The sequence below is a fragment of the Poecilia latipinna genome, unplaced genomic scaffold (genome assembly GCF_001443285.1).
Source record: "Poecilia latipinna isolate Pla-1442-1.1 unplaced genomic scaffold, P_latipinna-1.0 Scaffold848, whole genome shotgun sequence".
Classification (NCBI taxonomy): domain Eukaryota; kingdom Metazoa; phylum Chordata; class Actinopteri; order Cyprinodontiformes; family Poeciliidae; genus Poecilia; species Poecilia latipinna.
In genome coordinates, this window is record NW_015113464.1 from 224,214 (window position 1) to 244,238 (window position 20,025).

General features: G+C 37.7%; 1 protein-coding gene across 1 annotated transcript in view; it reads left to right on the forward strand.

Annotated features, from left to right (window-relative positions):
• LOC106956844 (low-density lipoprotein receptor-related protein 8-like) overlaps positions 1-20,025 on the forward strand; it is a 151,647-nt gene that overhangs the window by 125,666 nt on the left and 5,956 nt on the right. Inside the window, exons 5-10 of the mRNA XM_015047912.1 lie at positions 2,968-3,339; positions 7,583-7,705; positions 8,952-9,074; positions 11,280-11,399; positions 13,091-13,216; positions 18,235-18,406. Coding sequence (XP_014903398.1) covers positions 2,968-3,339; positions 7,583-7,705; positions 8,952-9,074; positions 11,280-11,399; positions 13,091-13,216; positions 18,235-18,406 — 1,036 coding nt within the window. The remainder of the gene's footprint in view (positions 1-2,967; positions 3,340-7,582; positions 7,706-8,951; positions 9,075-11,279; positions 11,400-13,090; positions 13,217-18,234; positions 18,407-20,025) is intronic.

The window sequence follows — 20,025 nt, forward strand, 5'->3', positions numbered from 1 at the left end:
TTTAAAAAATTTTTAGATTTTTTTTTTTTTTTTTTTTGGTTTGAAAATGTGGGGGGTTTTTTTTTTTTTTTTTTTTTTTTGCTTTTTTGTTTTTTGTTAATGTTTTTAAAATAATTTACCACATTGTGATTTGGGTTCTTTAATAAGATTTTATATTTCTATTGTGTTGAAAAATGTGTAATATTAACAATTGTTTCAAAGAATGTTAGGAAATTGTTCAAAATATATCAATCTGAATTCTGAAAGAAACTGTCTCTTTCTGTTTGTGTCTCATGTCTCAAGCATGGATACAAACAGTGTGCGAAGCCTCAAGGACTTACCTTAATATCCGAGACTCATAAGATATTAGAAATATTTTGCCGGACAAAGTAATGTTTGACAGCAACTACATGGTGCTTCATGAGTCCCTTTGGTGAGAAATATTCTTCCATAAAATCTCATTACACCACTAAGAAAACAGATCTTTTCTTGGAATCTTTGAACATTGGAAATGCTTGTCTCTTTGTACCACTTGCTAGCTGAAGCCCATCCAATCTAGTTGGATTTAAGGTTCCAACTTTTCTTTTCATTTTTAAGTGTTTGTTGTTGTTTTACAAATTATGCATCATAGAAGTCACCTGATTCCTGTTGGGATCAAAGATTAGGAAGATTCTATTCAGCTTATTTATATAGTGCTAATTCACAACACGTCATCTCAAGGTACTTGACAATAAAGAGGTTAATATGATACAGTCATACATATTTTCCAATTGATTCCAGTAACATTCTGTTTGTTATTCAAAGTGGTAAAAAAAAATTACAAACATTTTATAAGACTATGCATATTTTGTTTTTATGCATTTCAGATTTTCTTATATCAGTTTGACAATTATTACCAAACTACCTCATACTTACTTTTACTCTTAGAAAAATTTTAATAGTTTAATGCAAGTTGAAAATTTCAAACAGTCATAAATGTCTTTGATGGTTCCTTCAATCAGCAGGACCGTAAAAACAATCTTGCTGATTGTTTTTACAGTGGTGCATTTCAGAACAGATTTTAGTCTCTTGTTGTTCAGCACCCCAGTGGGAACAATGCTGTCGAGCTTCTTGTCCATGCTTCACTGTTTTATAGCCAACACTTCTACAGCCTGCTGTTAATGAAAAACTCTTTGAAGCAGAAAAAAAAACAAAAGGATTTAACACAAGTAATGGTAAACTGTCACTAGCTGGAATATGTTTACATATTTTATACACAAAATATCTTTTGATATTTGAGGATTTTCTTTGCAGAAACTCCTTAGACAAGCTCACTCATCTAAATTACATAATTATTAAATTACTTTGATTTGAGAGCAGGGGTGATTAGCATGCTAGCTCTAATCACTACCAAGCAACAGAATTGCCTGTTATCATTATGAGCTACACAGTGTGGGCAGGTGAAGGATGGATATTGTGAAGTAGCTGCTCTAAAAACACTTTTTGTTTAACCTGTTTGGGCCTAGAAAATGTCACTGTTTTCATGTGGCAAATTGAGAAAATGAATTTTTTCCTGTTAAAGTGAAACATAGACAACTTCTTAAATTGAGCATAAAAAAGACAAGGATGACTGTACATTCTCCACCAGTATTTTTGTGCAAACATGCCAAAACACTACTGGAGAAGGTCATGTACTAAAGCCAGCACCTGCTGCTGTGTCCCGGATTAGACGTATTCTCATTTTTTTTCCACACTAGATTTTTTTCAATCCATTTGCTCTTTGCCTTTTGATAACAGTATGTTTTCACTATATTGTTTGGTGAGCAATGGAGAAAGAGAGAACTTTATAGTTTTTGGAACAAATGTTTTGTGAGTCATAACAGGTGTTCTTTCATTGTGTCATTGTTTTATTTTTATGGTCATTCAGTTGTTGAGTTGTTCATTCCTTACTGAAATATCCTTCCATTCTTTTTTGTTTTTTTTCACATGAGCCATTTTGTTCTATCAGACTTCAGGTGAATAAACTAAACATTTTTGCTTTCAGCTGACTTCCTCCTTTTACACATATAAGACTCAGAAGTTCAAAAGCTAAAAGAAACCCCTCCAACTGTCCTCTGCTCATTAAAGATGCATGCTTTTATCTGGAGAGAAGACATGGTGTTGCATCCATAGCATTCCTGTGAATAAATGCAATCAAAATTCAACATCTGCATCCTTACTCACATTGGCTCTGATACATTTCCACATACACTAAAGCACATTAGTGCTAAGTGTATGTGCCACCCTATTGTGATACATGGTGGTGGCAGCATCCTGCCTTAAAGGCCCTTTGCAGAGTAAAAAGTCTCCGATTGGTGGAGGTTCAAAGGAACATTGCTGTAACTAAATACCAATTCTGAAAGAAACTTTTTACTTCATCTGTTAGCTGGATGGTGACCATAAACATACAACTGAACTGATGAGAAATTGATTTGGATGAAAGCACTTTTATTTTGTAGGATGGTCCTGTTAAAGTCCAGAAATTGAACTAATTCTTCAAGTTAAAAATAACTCGAGTCTCTTTTATTTAAAATATGTTTGCTAAATACAGTCAGCAAATCTAAAATGTGAGTGACCTAAATTCTACTCTATAGGAGAAGTTCTCTCTATTTTCTGGGAACATAGTGGCATTTTATAACACAACCGAGTAACCATACTACCTTAAGTTGTTATGAAAATGATTTATATATACAAAACAACTCAAACAAAACATGACTTTGCATCAGGCACATTGAAATTGGCCTCTGTCATTTTAAGAACCTCCTACTAAGTGTTCTCCTACTAAGTGTTCTCATCAGAAAATTGCATAGTTATATGATAATTTGTGATATTATAATTGTCAGAGTATAATTGTCACCTGTAATGTTGTGGCTGATTGGTGTTTATGCACTAATTAAAAATAAGCTACTTCATTATATTAAAGGGAATCTTATTAACCCTTTTCGTCTCCCTGTCCCATCCTTTGTTCAGATGAAAAGGCCTGCCCCTCCAAAGATTTCCAGTGCCGTAACGGAAAGTGTGTGGCACCCATCTTTGTCTGCGACGGTGACGACGACTGTGGGGACGCCAGCGACGAGGACAAGTGCTCTTCCCCCACCTGTGGCCAGCACGAGTTCCGTTGCAATGACTCTGAATGCATCCCCGCCCTGTGGAGCTGCGATGGTGACCCAGACTGCAAAGACAAGTCGGACGAGTCCATGGAGCGCTGCAGCCGCAGGACGGAGCCCCAGAAACCCGGCTGCCCGGGCGAGTTCCAGTGCGGCAGTGGAGAGTGCGTTCACATGCACTGGAAGTGTGACGGCGATGCAGACTGCAAAGATAAATCGGATGAAGCAAACTGTCGTAAGTCAGCTGTGGCTGTATCAGTGTTTGTGTAGTTGGGAGTGATGAGTGGGTTGACAAATGAGTGCTGAACACAGCCGGATGATAAAAGGATGCTGATGTTGTCATTATAATTGCTATCAAACAATCTCTCACAGACCAAATTTATTCTGCTAACAATTGTCTGTGTTGCCACAGGGTGATATAGTATTCCCCCAGGCAAATCAGCATATACTGCGCTGTTCTGAGTGATTAGAAAAACAAATGAAATAGCCCATCCACTAAGGGCTGACTTTATTAAAACAAAGATCATGAAGTTTATTTTAAAATGTTCTTTACATAACTGATTTATTTTCAGGAATAGTTTCTTTGTCAGGGCACATTTTAAAGCATCTGAACTAACAATTACATAAGTTGATGCTAGTTCTAATAACAGATTATGCTATCCTAATGCTCTGTTATGGTTAATTCATGTAATTTATCTGTTCTATGCACAGCCCCTCTTTGAAGGTTGAGCTCATTGTTGTATGGATGTGATATCAGTAGAAATGCATGACCTGCTGTATAATTGTTCATGTGTGTCGCTTTCCTCCACTGGATGTCTACACATGAAAGGCTCACCTGTAATTTATTTTGAACAAAGACTTTGTGACAAATGTGCCACCAAATGACTGAAGGAAGATCACCGCTAACTGTATCACCATGATCCCTGGGTGTGTTGCTATGCAACCATGTGATCTTCACAGGCTGAAGAAGAGCGCCACGTTTGACCGTATGTGTTTTCTGAGTGTGTGTGCGCGTGTGTGAGTGGGAAGTGAGGGTCCTTCATCCAGCGAGACCCCCATCTGGTCTCCTCTTCACACTCCCACACACCACTCAGTGAGATCACAGCAGCTTCGCATGTAAGACATGATATGAGCACAGCCACACTGTGATGAATGCTTCCACAAAACTCAGACCGATCAAGATCTGAGTTCTGTGCATATCTCAGAGCAGATATGCAGTGAGAACATATCTGCTCTCACATTTAGAAACACAGATTTGTGGGGTTTTATGCACAAGATAAACAGGTTAAATCTGGACCGGTGAAGAACTTCTAGGCTTGCTCACACCAAACCATTTTGATCATTTTGATTTGAAACTGTTGAAACCCGGACAGCTCCTAAATATCATCAGCAGATATCTGTGGCAAGACTGCAAATAAATATAAATACAAAGCATGAGGCTAAGAAAAAACAAATATGGCAGAGACATACCTTGAGATATTGATCGGTGACCGGAATTGCACAATTTTCAGATGATCGGCTCTGTTAAGTGACCTCAAAATCGGATCTTTTTCCAAAGAGTGAACACATCATATTTAAACACTACCAGATAGAGTGGACAGCACCTTTTCTGCGTGGACATGTTTTTACTAAGCTCAAATGTCAGTGAAGTATTTGAAAATGAAGCCAGATATTAAAAATCTATTTGAAAGGAGACAGGATTCCAATGGTTCATTCACCATTGGTGTCAGACTGTGTTTCTCGATTGATTTTTACCCAGAAAGCACATGGGCAAAAATCATGAGTGAAACGGTCACTGGGACTAACTAGTATATATTCCACTGAGGCAATGTAACTATAATATATTAATTTCTCATATGTTAACATAAAGGCTCGTTTTGAAGTATAAGTTGCTACTTACAGGCATTGCTTTGAAGAATTCAACCTGGAATGGGGCGTTCATAACAGACACGTGTGTTCATCTGCTCTAACCACTAGCAAACAACAGTACTGATTACTTAACATAAGTCAAGCAGTTCCCTAAAAGTCCAACAGATGGCAGCAATGCGCCATGCAAAACAAAACACCCACAGCTAAAGAGCCCCCTGGTGGTTGAAGAAAAATCCACATATAAACCGGAAAATACAATAGATGAAAAAAAATCTGAATGCTCTCTGGTATTGTTCAGGGGGCCGGACCAAATGTGGCGGCGGGCCGGATCCGGCCCGCGGGCCGTAGTTTGGGGACCCCTGCTTTAGAGACTCTAGCTGTGCAGCTCGTTGTTCGTTGTTCGCCTTGCGAAGAAAAGGAATAAAGTTCTACAAGCTTTCATCTGCCTCCTCCTTGTTTGCCACCAGCAGAGCAGAAAACCTTTAAGAGCTCGTTACCAGCAGACGAGCCGAAATAGACTTACTAGGTAACATAAGGCTAACAAGGTCTACGGTTTCTATTGGAATAGCAATGACTAGACAAGCTACAATATCTAGACGGACGTCCACACACCATCATTAGCTTGGACATTACTCCTAAAAAAGTCATTTTCATCTATAGAAAATGTAGATTTCTATTTGAACTGTGAGATTTTGAAAGGATGCCAACAGAGCATGACACAGGACAAATTTCAGAGTCCTGTTTGCTGAACTTCTGTAACTTCCTGTTACCTGCTGAAAGTCTTGCTCTCTCTCACTGCCCCACTGGATGAACCAGACATTTCTCAACATGTCCTTGAAAACAGTTTTCTTTCAAATAGTGTCTTAAATCTCATTGATACTGATATGTGTCTTTTTCCCTCAGCAATGGTGTCCTAACCAGAGAGTATAATCTGGTAATGTTTATTAATCTGTTTTCACGGTTAAGAATTTCCATTCAGACAGTAACTGGTCAGTCCTTAACAAGTGAAAAAGTCATATGATTCCATTATATTCTTATCTACCAATTTGTTGTTTTAAAAAAAACTTGCCTATTTGTTATTTAATTAATCCTGATTAGACTGTCCCAGTATTTAACTTGTGACTCTATGTCCTCCTTTTTGTTAGAAACAGAACATGTATAATTAACCTGTGGCTTTTAATTAAGCAGAAAATACTTTGACTCTCTAAAGCTGCTTGAGTCACTAATGAAAATGCACTGAAGTTGCAAAAGTTGTTTTAAAGCTTATTTTTTCAGGTCTAACACTGCCATGAAGGAGTTACAGCTTTAAAATTAGAATAAAAAACAATTTGGTCTGTACTTGATTTTATTAATAAAACAAGACTGAAAAGTGTTTAACAAAACAATCTGAATGCAAACCATAATTGGAAAGCTGACTTATGCTAATTAAGAAGGTTCAACATCCTTGCATAGATGATGGATAAGGTCTGGTTATGTTATATGCATTGGAATCGGTTTGCCTGCTTGCTCATTACATGAAGACTAAATGTGGGTGGTTGGAGCTTTATGTAGAACAAGATGTAATGGTTTTGGGTTTCTGTGTAATGTAAATGAGACTGTGGAGCAGTTAAGGGAGGTGCCACATTTCAAAGTAAATCAGAGATCTGAGAATCTGTGTGTAATCCGCATTGGCCCCTCCACCTCTCTGGGAATAATGACTCCCAACCCCCTTTTTTTTTTTTTTCCAATAAATTTGGAGGGTTAGTTCGGAGACGTCCTGACAGAAGTCCCTGTCAAAAGGCTGCGAGGAGGTTAATGTAAATGAGAAATGGTCGCGAGTTGATATTCTGTGCTGCCAGCACTTCCACAGATGGCAATCCGTTATCATTACTATTCATCCTTAGGAATTATCATAATTAGCTGAGCTCAGATCTTAATGATTTGGCTGAGAGAATCAGCACATTTTGTGATGGAGCAGGATTATCTCTTGCACTTTGTGCTTGTTTAGGATTAACACTTAGGTTTGTCTTGAATTTTTATTTAGGAGTTTAAGTCAGTGTGCCTTAAACTCCTGTGAAGTATGCAGACGCCTTTTTTATGCCTTTTTTATGATGCTGAATTTTATTTGCTTTATCTGAATGTGTAATTAAATGTCTAAATACCAACTTTTTTGTGTGTAAGCCATGTGTGGCCATGTTTTATGCCATCTTTGTGGTCACTGTCATTGCAGGTTGCTAATTTCTGTAGACTACAGTTATTGATCATGTCTGCCCCCATGCTTCAGTAGAGCTGGCACAAAACACAGCACATGAATAATTAAAAAGCCAGTTAAAAAGATGAATGAGGGGAATAAACCCTCCTTCCGTTGTTAAAACAAGACCAAACAAATGTCTGTATTAGCACATTGAAGCACAAACACGCCCTTCTTTCTGTTTGTGTTGTGAGAATATCTGTGTGCAGATGAGGGTTGGAAGATTGATTCATTTTAGATGTGCAAACCCTGACATTTAATAGAAAATAAATGCACAAAATTGCACATCCTCAACAAGCTCTCAATTTTAAAATTATTTTTGCTGTGAAAATGTTAACGTTCAGCTAATTGCTCCTTGTGTTGTGTTTGTGCCCCTCAGCGCTGCTTACATGTCGACCTGATGAGTTCCAGTGTGGCGATGGCTCCTGTATCCATGGCACCAAACAGTGTAATAAAGTCCACGACTGCCCGGATTACAGCGATGAGGCTGGCTGTGTAAATGGTAACTTATCACATGCATACTTCTTCTTAGTCGGGTACTGAAATGTTTGCTTTAAAATCTAAGTTATGCTGTTTTATTTTTATTTATTTTTTATTCTCTCTAGCTAAACACAAATGCAATATCTCTTTTCATGCAACAAGCTTCAGGATTTCTTCAGTTGTTTGATTCTACTTTATTTACCCTAAACATTTGTCTATTTAATATTTTTAATGAGCTCCACTGGGATATGCAGCACAAACATCTCAGATGGCTTGATAATCTCTAAGAAAGACCACTTAGGAGTATGGACATAAAAATAAAAATCTTTTTGTATTTAGACTAACCAAATATATCCCTGTACTGCAGCACTGTGCAAAACAATAAGACAATATCAGTATTTCACTAACAGACATATGTTGGTTTAGTGGATAACAAGGAGCTAAATGTCACATATTATAAACTTTAAAATGTCTTAAATCCACTGCTGTGTAAAATCCCTGCTACCCATTTTGTCATTTTAAAACCACAAACTTTAATGTAATTTGTTAGGATTTAGTGATTAAAAATAACTCAAAATAACACATAAATGTAGCATGGAAGAAAGACTATATATGGTTGTCACAGTTTTTAAATATATTTTTGTTGCACAAATAATTCAGAAGACAAGGAATTAGTAAATGAAGTTGGTGTTGGTTACACAATAATTTTTTAGATGTTTTTTATTTAGTTAGTTTTTTTTTTTTTGATAGCATCCTGGAAGACTGCAGACAAGTTAGGAATGAGGCTTTGAAAAACTTCAAAGCAAGGTTATGTTATAAAACATCATCAAAAGCTTGTGTTGCACCATCATCAGAAAAGATAGAGAGTGAAACAACTGTAAAAACCCAGGGAATGGCAGCTGTCCGCAGCTAGCCATGTAGAGAATACAGAAGACTTGTCAAAGAAGCTGCTTTAGTGAAACAGGGCTATAATTAAATGTGTGACAAGTGGGAGAAGTAGTTTAGAAAGTTGTCAGTTCAGTTCAGAAATTATTTACGGTCACATGTAAATGTGGCCTTGATCAAGGCACTCAAACACCAAATACATATTTTACATTTTGCTCATTTTTCTGTTTCCAGCTGAGTGAATGTGACTCTACTGTAATAGCACTTTGAGTGGTTGTTATGACTACAAAAACTGTTAAACAAATTTAGTTCATTTAAATTTTCGAAAATAAAAATACAAAGTAACCCCCTGCCCCCCCTTTTTTTTTCCATTTTCTTTCCAGTTACAAAGTGTGACGGACCAAAAAAGTTCCGCTGCAAGAACGGAGAGTGTATCGACAGCAGCAAGGTGTGCGACAATGTAAAAGACTGCAAAGACTGGTCTGATGAGCCAGTGAAAGAGTGCGGTAAGATCATCTCACTTCAAACAGACAAAACCCTGAGATATTCTGAGGCTTATCAGTTTTCACCACCTCAGATGTGCCAGGGTGATATACCTGCAAATGTATGAGCAGTCTAAATTGTGTGGGTGGTCGCTTCTCATGGAAACGGGAGATTCATTCGATCAAGGCTGGGTAAATTAGGACACTTCTCAGCTGTGTGTCGTGATCAAAGAACGGAGAGGCCCTGCTCTCTCTTACTGCAATCTTGAGCAGGAAAACGTGACTGCACTACATTATCTATAAGGAGTCATGCAGATTGTCACTTTGTCACACATAATTACCACATCTTGATCTCTAATCACACATTTCTAATTGGATGCAAAGCAAACAGAGAAGGACAGATGGAACATCCAACCTCATAATGAGATCAATAAAGTTTGTTTGTTTTTTTTTTTATTTAAAAAAATGTAAGGAACCTCCTGTAATTTCAGATTAAGTTATTGTCTTAGAGTGCTTAAAAAAGTGTCTTAAGTTTCTCAGGAAGCTGCACTGTGCCAAGTTTTCTCTGAAGTGGAGTATGTCGTCATTTTACTGTATGTGAATAGACAATTTTATAACGGCAGGTTGTCTTTCGAGATCACTCTGACCTGTAAGGAGATATGTATATGCTGTTATTATATTACCCAATATCACTGATATTACATACAATTTATTTTCATCACAAATTAATATTTTGAACAATTTCAAGTCTTTACTGCACTGTTTTTATTTTTCATTTTTGTTGAAATGGGCCTTCAAAGCTAAATCCTAGAAATCATTTGTCAGTTTATTACAAACTCCTCCTAAACATCCACAGAACTTTCTGCAAAGTTGCTGTAGTGCTAAACCTTTTTTTTTTTTTTTACTTTTATTCAGCTAATGCCACTCACCTTTTAAAAGCATTTTGAACTAGGAAATGATAGCATGTATGTTCTTGTTAATCTTGTGAGTTTCTCAAATGGTCTTGCTTTGCAGTTTTCTAGTTTTTGCACCATTTTCCACAACACTTTTCCTCTCTTTAATGAGATTTTTTTTAACAATGACATTTTATGGCTTACCCTTACCCTCCTGGGTGTGTCAGTATTTTTGTACAGGGCAACTATAAAACCAGGAATCTTTCCCATGATTGTGTGCCTCATAACATGTCCATAATTCATCACAAAAGTATATTTCAGTTGGTTTTTGCTTTACGGATCCAATGATTATAAGCCAAAATGTATTATAAGTAAATTACTGAAATATATCAGTCTATGTTTAATGAAATTCTTTAATATTTTTTTCACTTTTTGAATTAAATTACTAAAAGTAAAAACAATTCAGTGATATAATTTATTAATCTTCACCTTCATGAATAAAATGAACAGAACAATAGTTTTAGCAAAACTGACAGATTAATTTTTTTTGTGCATTTATTACAGGATGAATTACGACTTTAATTTCACCTAAAGACTATTCTAACCAAGTTTTTAGTCATTCTTGGCTTCTTTCCTCATTGTCTCTCTGTCTCACTCAAAGTCTCTGTCCCTCAGCTGTACCTGTAGCCTTAAGCCTAAATCTTTAATGTAAATCTGTAATGAAGTACCAGCTTCAGCTCTGCAGTGATCTCTCTTGGTTCCCTGGAGGGTGATTGAAAGACAAAGGGACATAAGCGGCGGTGCAGAAACAGACGTAAAACGGTTTGGAAGGGAAAATGGGGAGAATCCAATCAGGTCTTCTTGTAGACAAAAAGAGGAGGAAATGGACAAAAAGAAATGTGGAGGTGCTTGTCTGACTCTTGGCTGTTAAAGTGAAGTGGTACCTGGTTAAGAATGGGTTCTTTAACTGTTCATAACTCCCCAGCTATGAACAAGCTAATAATTGAAGCAAACACAATTTTCTGCCACATTTCTATGGCTTTTAAGCTTACTGGCCTTCTGAATGGAAATTCTGATGTATACAGACACACTTGACAGGGTAGAATTATCTTGACTGGCAGGTTGATTAAAACTATCCACACACACCATCTGGGCCGCTTTGTCTTTCTGTCCAGCGTTTTCTTTGTGTGCTTTGCAGCCTGAATTATTCTGACCAAAAAATCTGCTAGAGTTATTTCATCAATATTCAGCTGCTCTTCACTTCCCTCTGTTCCTCCGCTCACTTGTCCGTCCTTTTTCCTCCATCCCTCCCGCCCCGCCGCTCTTCTCTCCGCAGGCCTGAACGAGTGTGCAGACAACAATGGCGGGTGCTCCCACATCTGCAGAGACCGGAGAATTGGTTATGAGTGTGACTGCCCCTCCGGGTACAAACTCCTGGACAAAAAGACTTGTGGAGGTAAAGAAAGTATTTTATGCAGAATACTGCTGTTTTAATGGCGTGAACCTGGGTGCTTGTCTGAGCTCATCCAGTCAAAATATCATCTAAACCTTTTTAGTCTGTTTTTCATTCCTCTTTTTTTTTTTTTTTTTTTTCTTAAAAAATACCTTCTATATTCAAATTGCTTGTCTATTGTGACCCTTTGATTCTCTGTGTAGGAACCCAGTCTGAATCCTACCTCTCCTCAATTATTCTAATAAAACATGCATAATCCAAAAAGCAGTTTTGCCAATCATATTTTTAACCTCGACCAGTTAGACCTAAAATTAATAATCCCCCACTCTAAATTATGTTTATTATCAAAATACACAAACTAGCAGCTGGAACAAATCAAACTGAATCATGTGATAATATTTCAGGTTTTTTTCTCTAACATACAAACTGCTGCTTTTAATGACTCCAGTCTCAGAATTTGTCGACCCCATTCCGACGAGCATCTTTAATATTTAGGAAAGCACTGTTTTGCAACTCTAAATGTTGCTCACACAAAATTAATATTATTGGGTTTGCTGTTTGCAACAGAGTTTGTCAAATTTCACCATGGATTGGGAATAGATTTCTGCGATATCCATGCCAATATCTTCTTCAAAGTAGGGCTGCTGCTTCTCCACATTAAAGGCAGTCAGTTGAGATGGTTTGAATATCTCATTGGGATCCCCCCTCAGTGTCTTCCCTGGCATCCAGAAGTCACTGAAGGGATTATATATCCCATCATACCTGGGAACGCCTTGGGATCTCCAATATTGAGCTGGAGGATGTCACTTGCGAGGGGAACGTGTGGCTTCCCTCTCCATCTTGTTGCCCCTGAAACCTGATTTTAGATATGTGGAGAAACAATGGCTGGGGTGAATAATTTTCAGCAAGACCTTTAATAAATATTAAAGAATGTTTTGTTAATAAAGACTTGCATTTTCACAAAACAAATTTGAAGGTTTTTCTTTTCTTTGTTGACTGAATTCTAGTGAGATTTTCCAATCCATCTACATGTAAAGAAAACAAACATGAAAGGCAAACTGGAAAATGTCAGTTGTGCTTGTGCTGGGGTGCTTTCAACTAGATGATCTTGTATAGCAATGTCTTTGAGCAGAGCAGATAGAGTGGTGCACAGACAGGGAGGAAGGACAAAGCATCAGGAGGCACAGATGGGCAAGACTATGAGTCTGGGAATTCTCCTGTACACACAGAGATGCAACTGATTTATTAGGTTTTTTTTCTCTGCCTCATCAAAATGATTCTGGTCTTATGGGAAGCTTCACAGCTGCTCACAATATATGAATGAAATTACTCTCCTTTTCAGTCTATCGTTTCCTTTTGCAGCCTAATGTTTGTCTTGTTTCTTACTAAACATATTTTGAACTATTATAAGAAGATTTAACTTAGTTTATTTTTGTTTTTCTTGATCGTCTCTGATTGGTGATGAGCAGGTTAAATAAAGATTTGTTTTTATTCTTTGCATTCAGAATTGGAAAGTTAGACTTCAAGCAAAATCTGAAATTGGTATTGATCAGGAAAAGTGTAATCTGTGAATCTAATAAATTCCTTATACTTTCTAAATAAGCAATATCCTGAAAATATATTACATTGTCTGTAGCTAGTTTATATATATTTTTGCATCAATTTACATTCTCTTTATATTTCTCTTTCCATAGACATAGATGAGTGTGAGAACCCAGATGCCTGCAGTCAGATCTGCATCAATTACAAAGGGGATTATAAATGTGAGTGCTATGAAGGCTACGAAATGGACCCTGCCTCAAAGACCTGCAAAGCTGTGGGTAAGCCAGTTATTCACTCGGGAGAAGGCATACACACTGCCACAGTTTGATGTTCTCACCAAAATCCATTTATGATCCCATATATACTTGAGCAAATTCACACACCAACACTCACCCTTGTATAAACACCAATTACTCATCCATTCCAGCACCCCTAACTACAATGTGACATCCTACACCATTCTCACTCAGCGGGACTCTGAAAAGAGAGGCTTGTTTCGTATGCAGGGCCCGCACAGCAATCTGCTCAAAGATAAATATTTGCCATCCTTTTCTTTACTCCACAATAATGGCAAGTTTGCAGCCAGCCGCTTCTGCTTTCCCTGGGGTGTCAGGAGAAAGATGTTGTGTGGGTAAAGGGTCTGCACTCACTGCAGGACACAGGCAGGGTCTGTAACCCTTATTTGCTGGCAAGAGCTCTCTGAGCAGAGTTATGAATAAAAAATATAATCCTATGCTCTGGAATGGGCTGGACAATGAGAGGGATGCATTTCTTTATCATGAAGTAAAAATGCAGTGGATTTGTTCCCAATAGGTGAGCGCTGAACCAGTTCAATCACTTCTAAACCCCATAACTTTAGAAATGCACTTTTATTTTATTTTTTCAAAATAAAAGCACTGTTCGATTAATTGAGAATTTAGATATTCATGGTTTCTCTTTGAACATGAATCCTGATTTAGATTTCTAATGAGATAAATAATACACTTAATAAATTGATGACAACCTAGTTACTTGTTGAATAGAGTGTATTGAACAGGAGATTTGATCTAAGGTCTAAACGTGTGCGCTGAATATATCAGCAGCAATGCTGCGCTATTGCCAAACTTGAGGGCGAGAATCCAAATAGACAAAGTTATAGCAGACTAGGACCTGAAGTAAGTGACTTATAAATAGAAATGCACTGATCAGATTTGTTGCTGTTTCTAAAACAACAGTCTCATGTACATTCCCAAATCTACATTCATTATGATAAACTGGTTTAAAGCTCAAAAAAATAAAACGGAACAAATGTTATTTACTCAGTTATCCACTGAAAGTCTGACTCTCCCTAACTCACCCAAATAATGAACTGTGGTCATGTGCTGGCATGCGATAGTAAATATTATTATTATATTGAATATATTGCTAAAACATCTTTTTTAGCACAGCCGGCTAAAAGACATGAACAATGCAGGAATGAATAAGCAGTCTAGCAATTTTATGCCTCTGTAGGGCAAATTCTGCTCTATGCGTAATATATTAAACCAAGAAAACATGCTTATTTGTAAGTTCTAGTGTATGAAGATGTGAAAAATGGCTGTTCATGTTAAACACTTGACCACTCTGTTTATATGTTGTAAGTTGGTTTGTTGGTTAACCCATTGCTGTAAAACAATTTTTGGGTACTGATGATCTCTACCAGCTTTGGTCAATTCATGATCGCTGCAAGAAAGTCCAGACATTTTTTTTCCAACACTTCTACCTAACATACACGTTTATTTTTAATAAAGATGTGCTTTATACAGCCATACCTCAAGAAGAATGAAAGAATATCAGAATTTGCATATTCCTGATCAGTACCTTTGAAATGACTTAGACAGCAAATTAACTTTTCAACATGAAATGAGGGAGAAAGCATGTTATTGGTAATTATCGTCTTAGGTTAAGTCATTATAGGGAAAGCTGGTCTGGTAATGAGAGTGCTTAAAGCAGAAAACATATCCTCACTCTGAAGCTAAGTGGCATAAAAACCCCCATTGATTGCTCAGTGTGTCTCTCTGTGTGAATCTTTATTACCGTTAGGCAGAGCAAACAGCTCTTGTTAGAGTCAAAGCTCTATAGCAGCAGAGACGGCAAAAAAAAGCTGGATGGACAAATGATTTCCATGAATATTTCTGTGCCCAATAAACACAACGTTCCGAAGGAGACAAGAAGAGCGAGAGTCTAAAATATGACTGAATTATTGATTGTTCTTCACGTTAACTCCTGTTCAAAGGAAAGCACAGAAGCGGGACAGTAAATACAGAAATGCCAGCTCCGTGAAGCTGAAGTAATGAGGATTTAATGAAGCTCCATTTGTCCGTCACATCATTCCTAGACGCTCGTCCTCAGAAATCAGCATATATATAGCATTTAGTTTCTTCAGACAGAAAGAGATCATAATTCGTACACAAATAAAAGTCTCTCATGATGGAGCAGAATTACACACTGTGATCTGATATGATGTGGGCCAAGTTCCAGTATATTTGAATTTGGGATGCATAAATTCATTTTAAATAGTTCTTAAAATCCAAATAAATCTCCAACTCTGTGTGTTCTTTTATGCAAATCCCAGCATGCAGTTTATGGCTCCCCAGATTAATTTCACAGTAACTGTTAGTCTAGCAATACTAATTAAAAGCAAAGTCTCAGGTCAGAGTCATTATGTGCTTTCTTCTCTGAGCTGGTATTTGTGTTTGGGAGCAATAATTTTGATACATAGCAGCGCCCATTACGTCCCCTGAGCAAAGTTTTATTCCGCACTTATTGCAGTCGGTGTTTTTCCATAAACTTTGAGTGTGCAGCCACTGAACGACTCATCAACTTGCGAAAGACCTCATGTGTGCGTGTGTATGTGTGTTAACAAGAGAATGAGAAAGGATGAGGAGAAGTAAACAGAAATCTTTTTCCTTGTTTGATTACCTGCTGAAAATTCATTAGTTATGAATGAGAAAAATACTGTAAGGTAAAAATCAGTTGCTTTGTGGATTTCTTTTATCCTTTAACAATCTGAGTATTCATACACACGTAAGCAATGAAAGAATTTGAGAGCAAGGGAATGACATTACAAAAGCCTCACTAACAGCACAGTAAAAAAAAAAAAAAAACAGAACAGGTTGTTGCAACGTTGCAGAAACCAATCTGTAAACTGTCTGTGGACCAAACAAACCTACTTATTTTATCTTTTGTCTGTGGTGTACTGGGAGCGTTGCCACAGCGCCAGGAGCAGCGTGAGCCACACTTGACAGTTTGAGAACACACTTTTCAAATTGGGTTTAAAGCTGTGGTCAGGTTATTCCCGTGGTGGCTCATGGGACCAAAGATACAACCCGGTGTTGTCAAACTCATCTCACAATTTTTCATCTTTTACTTTACTTTACTTTTATTTTATTTACTTTTTGTCTGCAAAATACTATACATTGTTAATTCTGAAAACTTTTATATCCATATTGACCCTTGACATTGAATGATTTTGTACTTTTTCAAGAGTTTTAACTGTCTCTAAAAGTGATGTCTCACTTTTAGAGAGAAGATTTAACTGTAGCCATGTGATGTTTATATTTTCTGTTTTTGCAACCAAACACCCAATAATTTATACACATGCAGAAACCGCATATGTATATGCAGCTGTTTTGGTTGCCACATTGCACAGTTTTCTAAATTAATGACTTTTCTTCAAAAGCATAAAACCTTTTTTTCAAATTATTATTTTATTACCTTTGGAGAGATGCTCCTCTGCATAGTGGTGCAGTTGATACCACTGTTGCCTTGCAGCGAGAAGGTCTGGGGTTCGATTCCCGGCCCGGTGTCTTGTTTGCACGTTCTCCCTGTGCATGCTTGGGTTTTCTCCAGATTCTCCAGCTTTTTCCCACAATCCAAAAACACGACTGTCAGGTTAATTGGTCTCTCTAAATTCTCTTTAGGTGTGAGTGTGTGTGTGCATGGTTGTCTACCTCTGTGTTCCCTACGACAGACTGGTGACCTCTCCAGGGTGACCTCGCTTCTTGCCTGAAATGTCTCGCTGGAGATAGGCACCAGCACCCATCCCGACCCCACTGGGGACAAGGGTGTAAGAAAATGGATGGATGTATGAGATGCCTGCTATCAAAAATTGACTTGTTTGTTAAACAAAAGTTATTTTAAATCTAAATGTTCCAGGGATGTGAATATGATTTTAATCTTGGGATTAAAAGCATTATATTCCTGTTGGTATATAAAAATGCACCAAAGGACACAGAAAAATATCACTTTTTCCTATATTTTTCTCTTTCACTCAACTCATTGTACACTTTTTTTTACCCCTCTACCTACCTGATTGTTGATTTCTCTCTCAACTCATCCCACCTCCACTCTCCCAATTACATCCCCTTACTCCTCAAACCTCTATGACAACACATTCATCCATCACTTTTACTTGTTCCTGTTCGTTTCTTGCTCCGTCTCTATCTCTGTCTCTGTCTCTGTCTCTCTCAGCGGGTGAAATTGATGGTTGCAAACCCACTAGTCACAGGAAAATGATTGCATCCAAACAGTGGTAGAAATGTAATATGTTCTCCCTGTGAAGTAGCGCGTGGTAAGCCTAGGAACAAAACTAAAGCATGGCTCTGTGTGGATGTTTGTGCATGAGTATGGCTGTTTTATAATTTTTTAAAAGGCTTTAAGAGGCACTTCAGCTTCTCTGGACAGGGGGAAGCTTGACAAATAGATGTGTAAAATAAATTAGTTGGTAAATGAGGCTAGAAAGATAAACCTAAAAATTAATGATAAAAAGAAAGTATATGGTCTGTATTTTTATTGACAAAAGATTTTAGTACATCTGGACTTGTATACAATTTCCCATATATGCAAGTTTGGAAATCTACCCTCGGTACCTCATGCAAAGGCTAAAATAATTTCCACATTTTTGTCCACTAAACATGAGGTCCTTTTGTTATGCTCACTTTTAGTCTGTTAAAAAATGTGCCTAAGGGGAACTGGTGTACCAGCTAGCAACTTGAATTATCTGGATCTGAAGAAAAGAGCCCAATAACACACTTGACACATGGCTGAACCAAAAATAAAATGATGTCATGTCTGTGCTGTTGGTGTACTTTAGTCTGAGGCACATTTTGCGTCATTGTTTCATATAACAGCAGGTCACCTGCAGATAAGCCAAGCAACAGCACAGCAATCAGTTTTCTTCTTTACATGGGGGGAATGTTATGGCATGTGGGGAACGACAAATATTTTAATTAATTAGTCTATTTATGATGACCTGACCCTCCTCCCTTCTCTTCAGGAAAGAGCCCTTGCCTGATGTTTACTAATCGTCATGAAATCCGTCGGATTGACCTGCTGAAGAGCGAATACACACAGGTGGTTCCCACCCTGAAGAATGCTGTGGCCCTGGATGTGGACGTCTCCACTAACAAGATGTTCTGGTGTGATCTGTATCATCGCAAAATATACAGGTACAAACAAACATGTGTGCTCAGTCATTGTTGATTTTGGATATGAGTGGTGGTTTCCCAGGGCATCATTAGCAGGGGAGTAAAGGGAGCCTCCGAAAGAATACCCTGGGTTTTGATTGGCTTCAGAAGGCATGGCTGTATTGTCAGTGAATCACTGGTTTTATCCACTGGCAGTTAAGAAATTTGAAGGAATTCCATCTTTACAAACTGTGATCGTTTCTATTGATGTTTGTATCATGGAAGCAGCCATGAAGAGAATAAAATATGCAGCAGTGAAAGGAAAACGTCATGGCCCAGCCATGTTGCTAGTTGTCAAATGTATGTTTAGGGCATCTTTAGCTGCAACTGCTAAGAGTCTGAATAAGAGGAAGCTGAATGATGACACAAAAACAAAGTTTTTGTTGTTTCCTTTTATTGTTGCGTTTTGAAGACATTAATCAGTAAAGAATACTTGGTTCTACTACGGAAACAGGAAATGGGGGCATGGAACAAGGTGCACATCTAAGGCACCATTGGACCTCTACTAGCTCTGTCGGCACACTTCACCGAGTCTGTCACGTCCTGCCCCTTCATCTATCCATCTTGTCTGTTTCAACCTGTCACACCTTCTGCTGGGAAGCTGACACACCTGGAGGGTTGTGTCATCTGCCTGATAGAGGAAGGTGGAGCTGTTTGTCCTTCCTCACACACATGCACACGCATTCCCACACACCTACACATACTTTGTGTCCAGTTGTTAGTTGGTGTAAGTTTGATATTTGGCAGGTGTATGGAGGGGTCTTCTATCATTTCAGCTGAGCCATATGCTTCCTTTAATTTCACTGCTTCAATAATCACCATCATTACTCATCTGTTTGCACACATACACTTTTGCTCACATCAGCTCAGTGATACACTAAAGGGCTTGTGACAGAGGAAGGACAAATTAACTCATTCTTTACAGCAGACTCTATTTTCAAAGCGGTAAATAAACTCATGCATCGTAGCTTCCCTGAAAGGTCTTCAGCTAATGAAGTTGTGCAGTTTAACTTGGCCTTGTTCAAGCTTCTCCTTAAGTCTACCTCATTCTTTCAAAACAAAATGTTTCGCAGCTTGCACTAGGAAGGTCCGAGCCTCGTCTTTAGTCCCGAGTTTGCATCCCGAAGAAAGTTTCATGTTATTCTAATTAGTCTGGAGCCATGTCAGAGAGAACTTTCTACTTTGGTAGCTGTGTTGTAGTACAAATGGCTTTCTAGAGAATACTAGTTTATGAGTTGTCGTTTTTGCAGTTAAAGCATTTTAGAATGAGGTATTCTGCAGTCTTGAATTTGATGAAAATATTTACAGTATTTGCAAGAAATTAAAAAGAAAATAGAGTATGGGGAAATATTTGTATTTACTAACTTTATTCCCCATTCCATTGTCAAAGCATTCATCCATCCAAGTTTATGTCCAGTCATTTACTTGTCCTTTCTTCCTTCCTTTGGTATTTGCAGGGTACATATTTTAAACTTAAGAGTTTTAAAAGTATTTGGTCTTGAAAAATGGATAGGAACCCTTCATTAACAAATAACTTCATCTGGTACCACCTGTTCAGTCAGACATATAAAGAGTAAATATAGCATAATGACTTAGCTAAT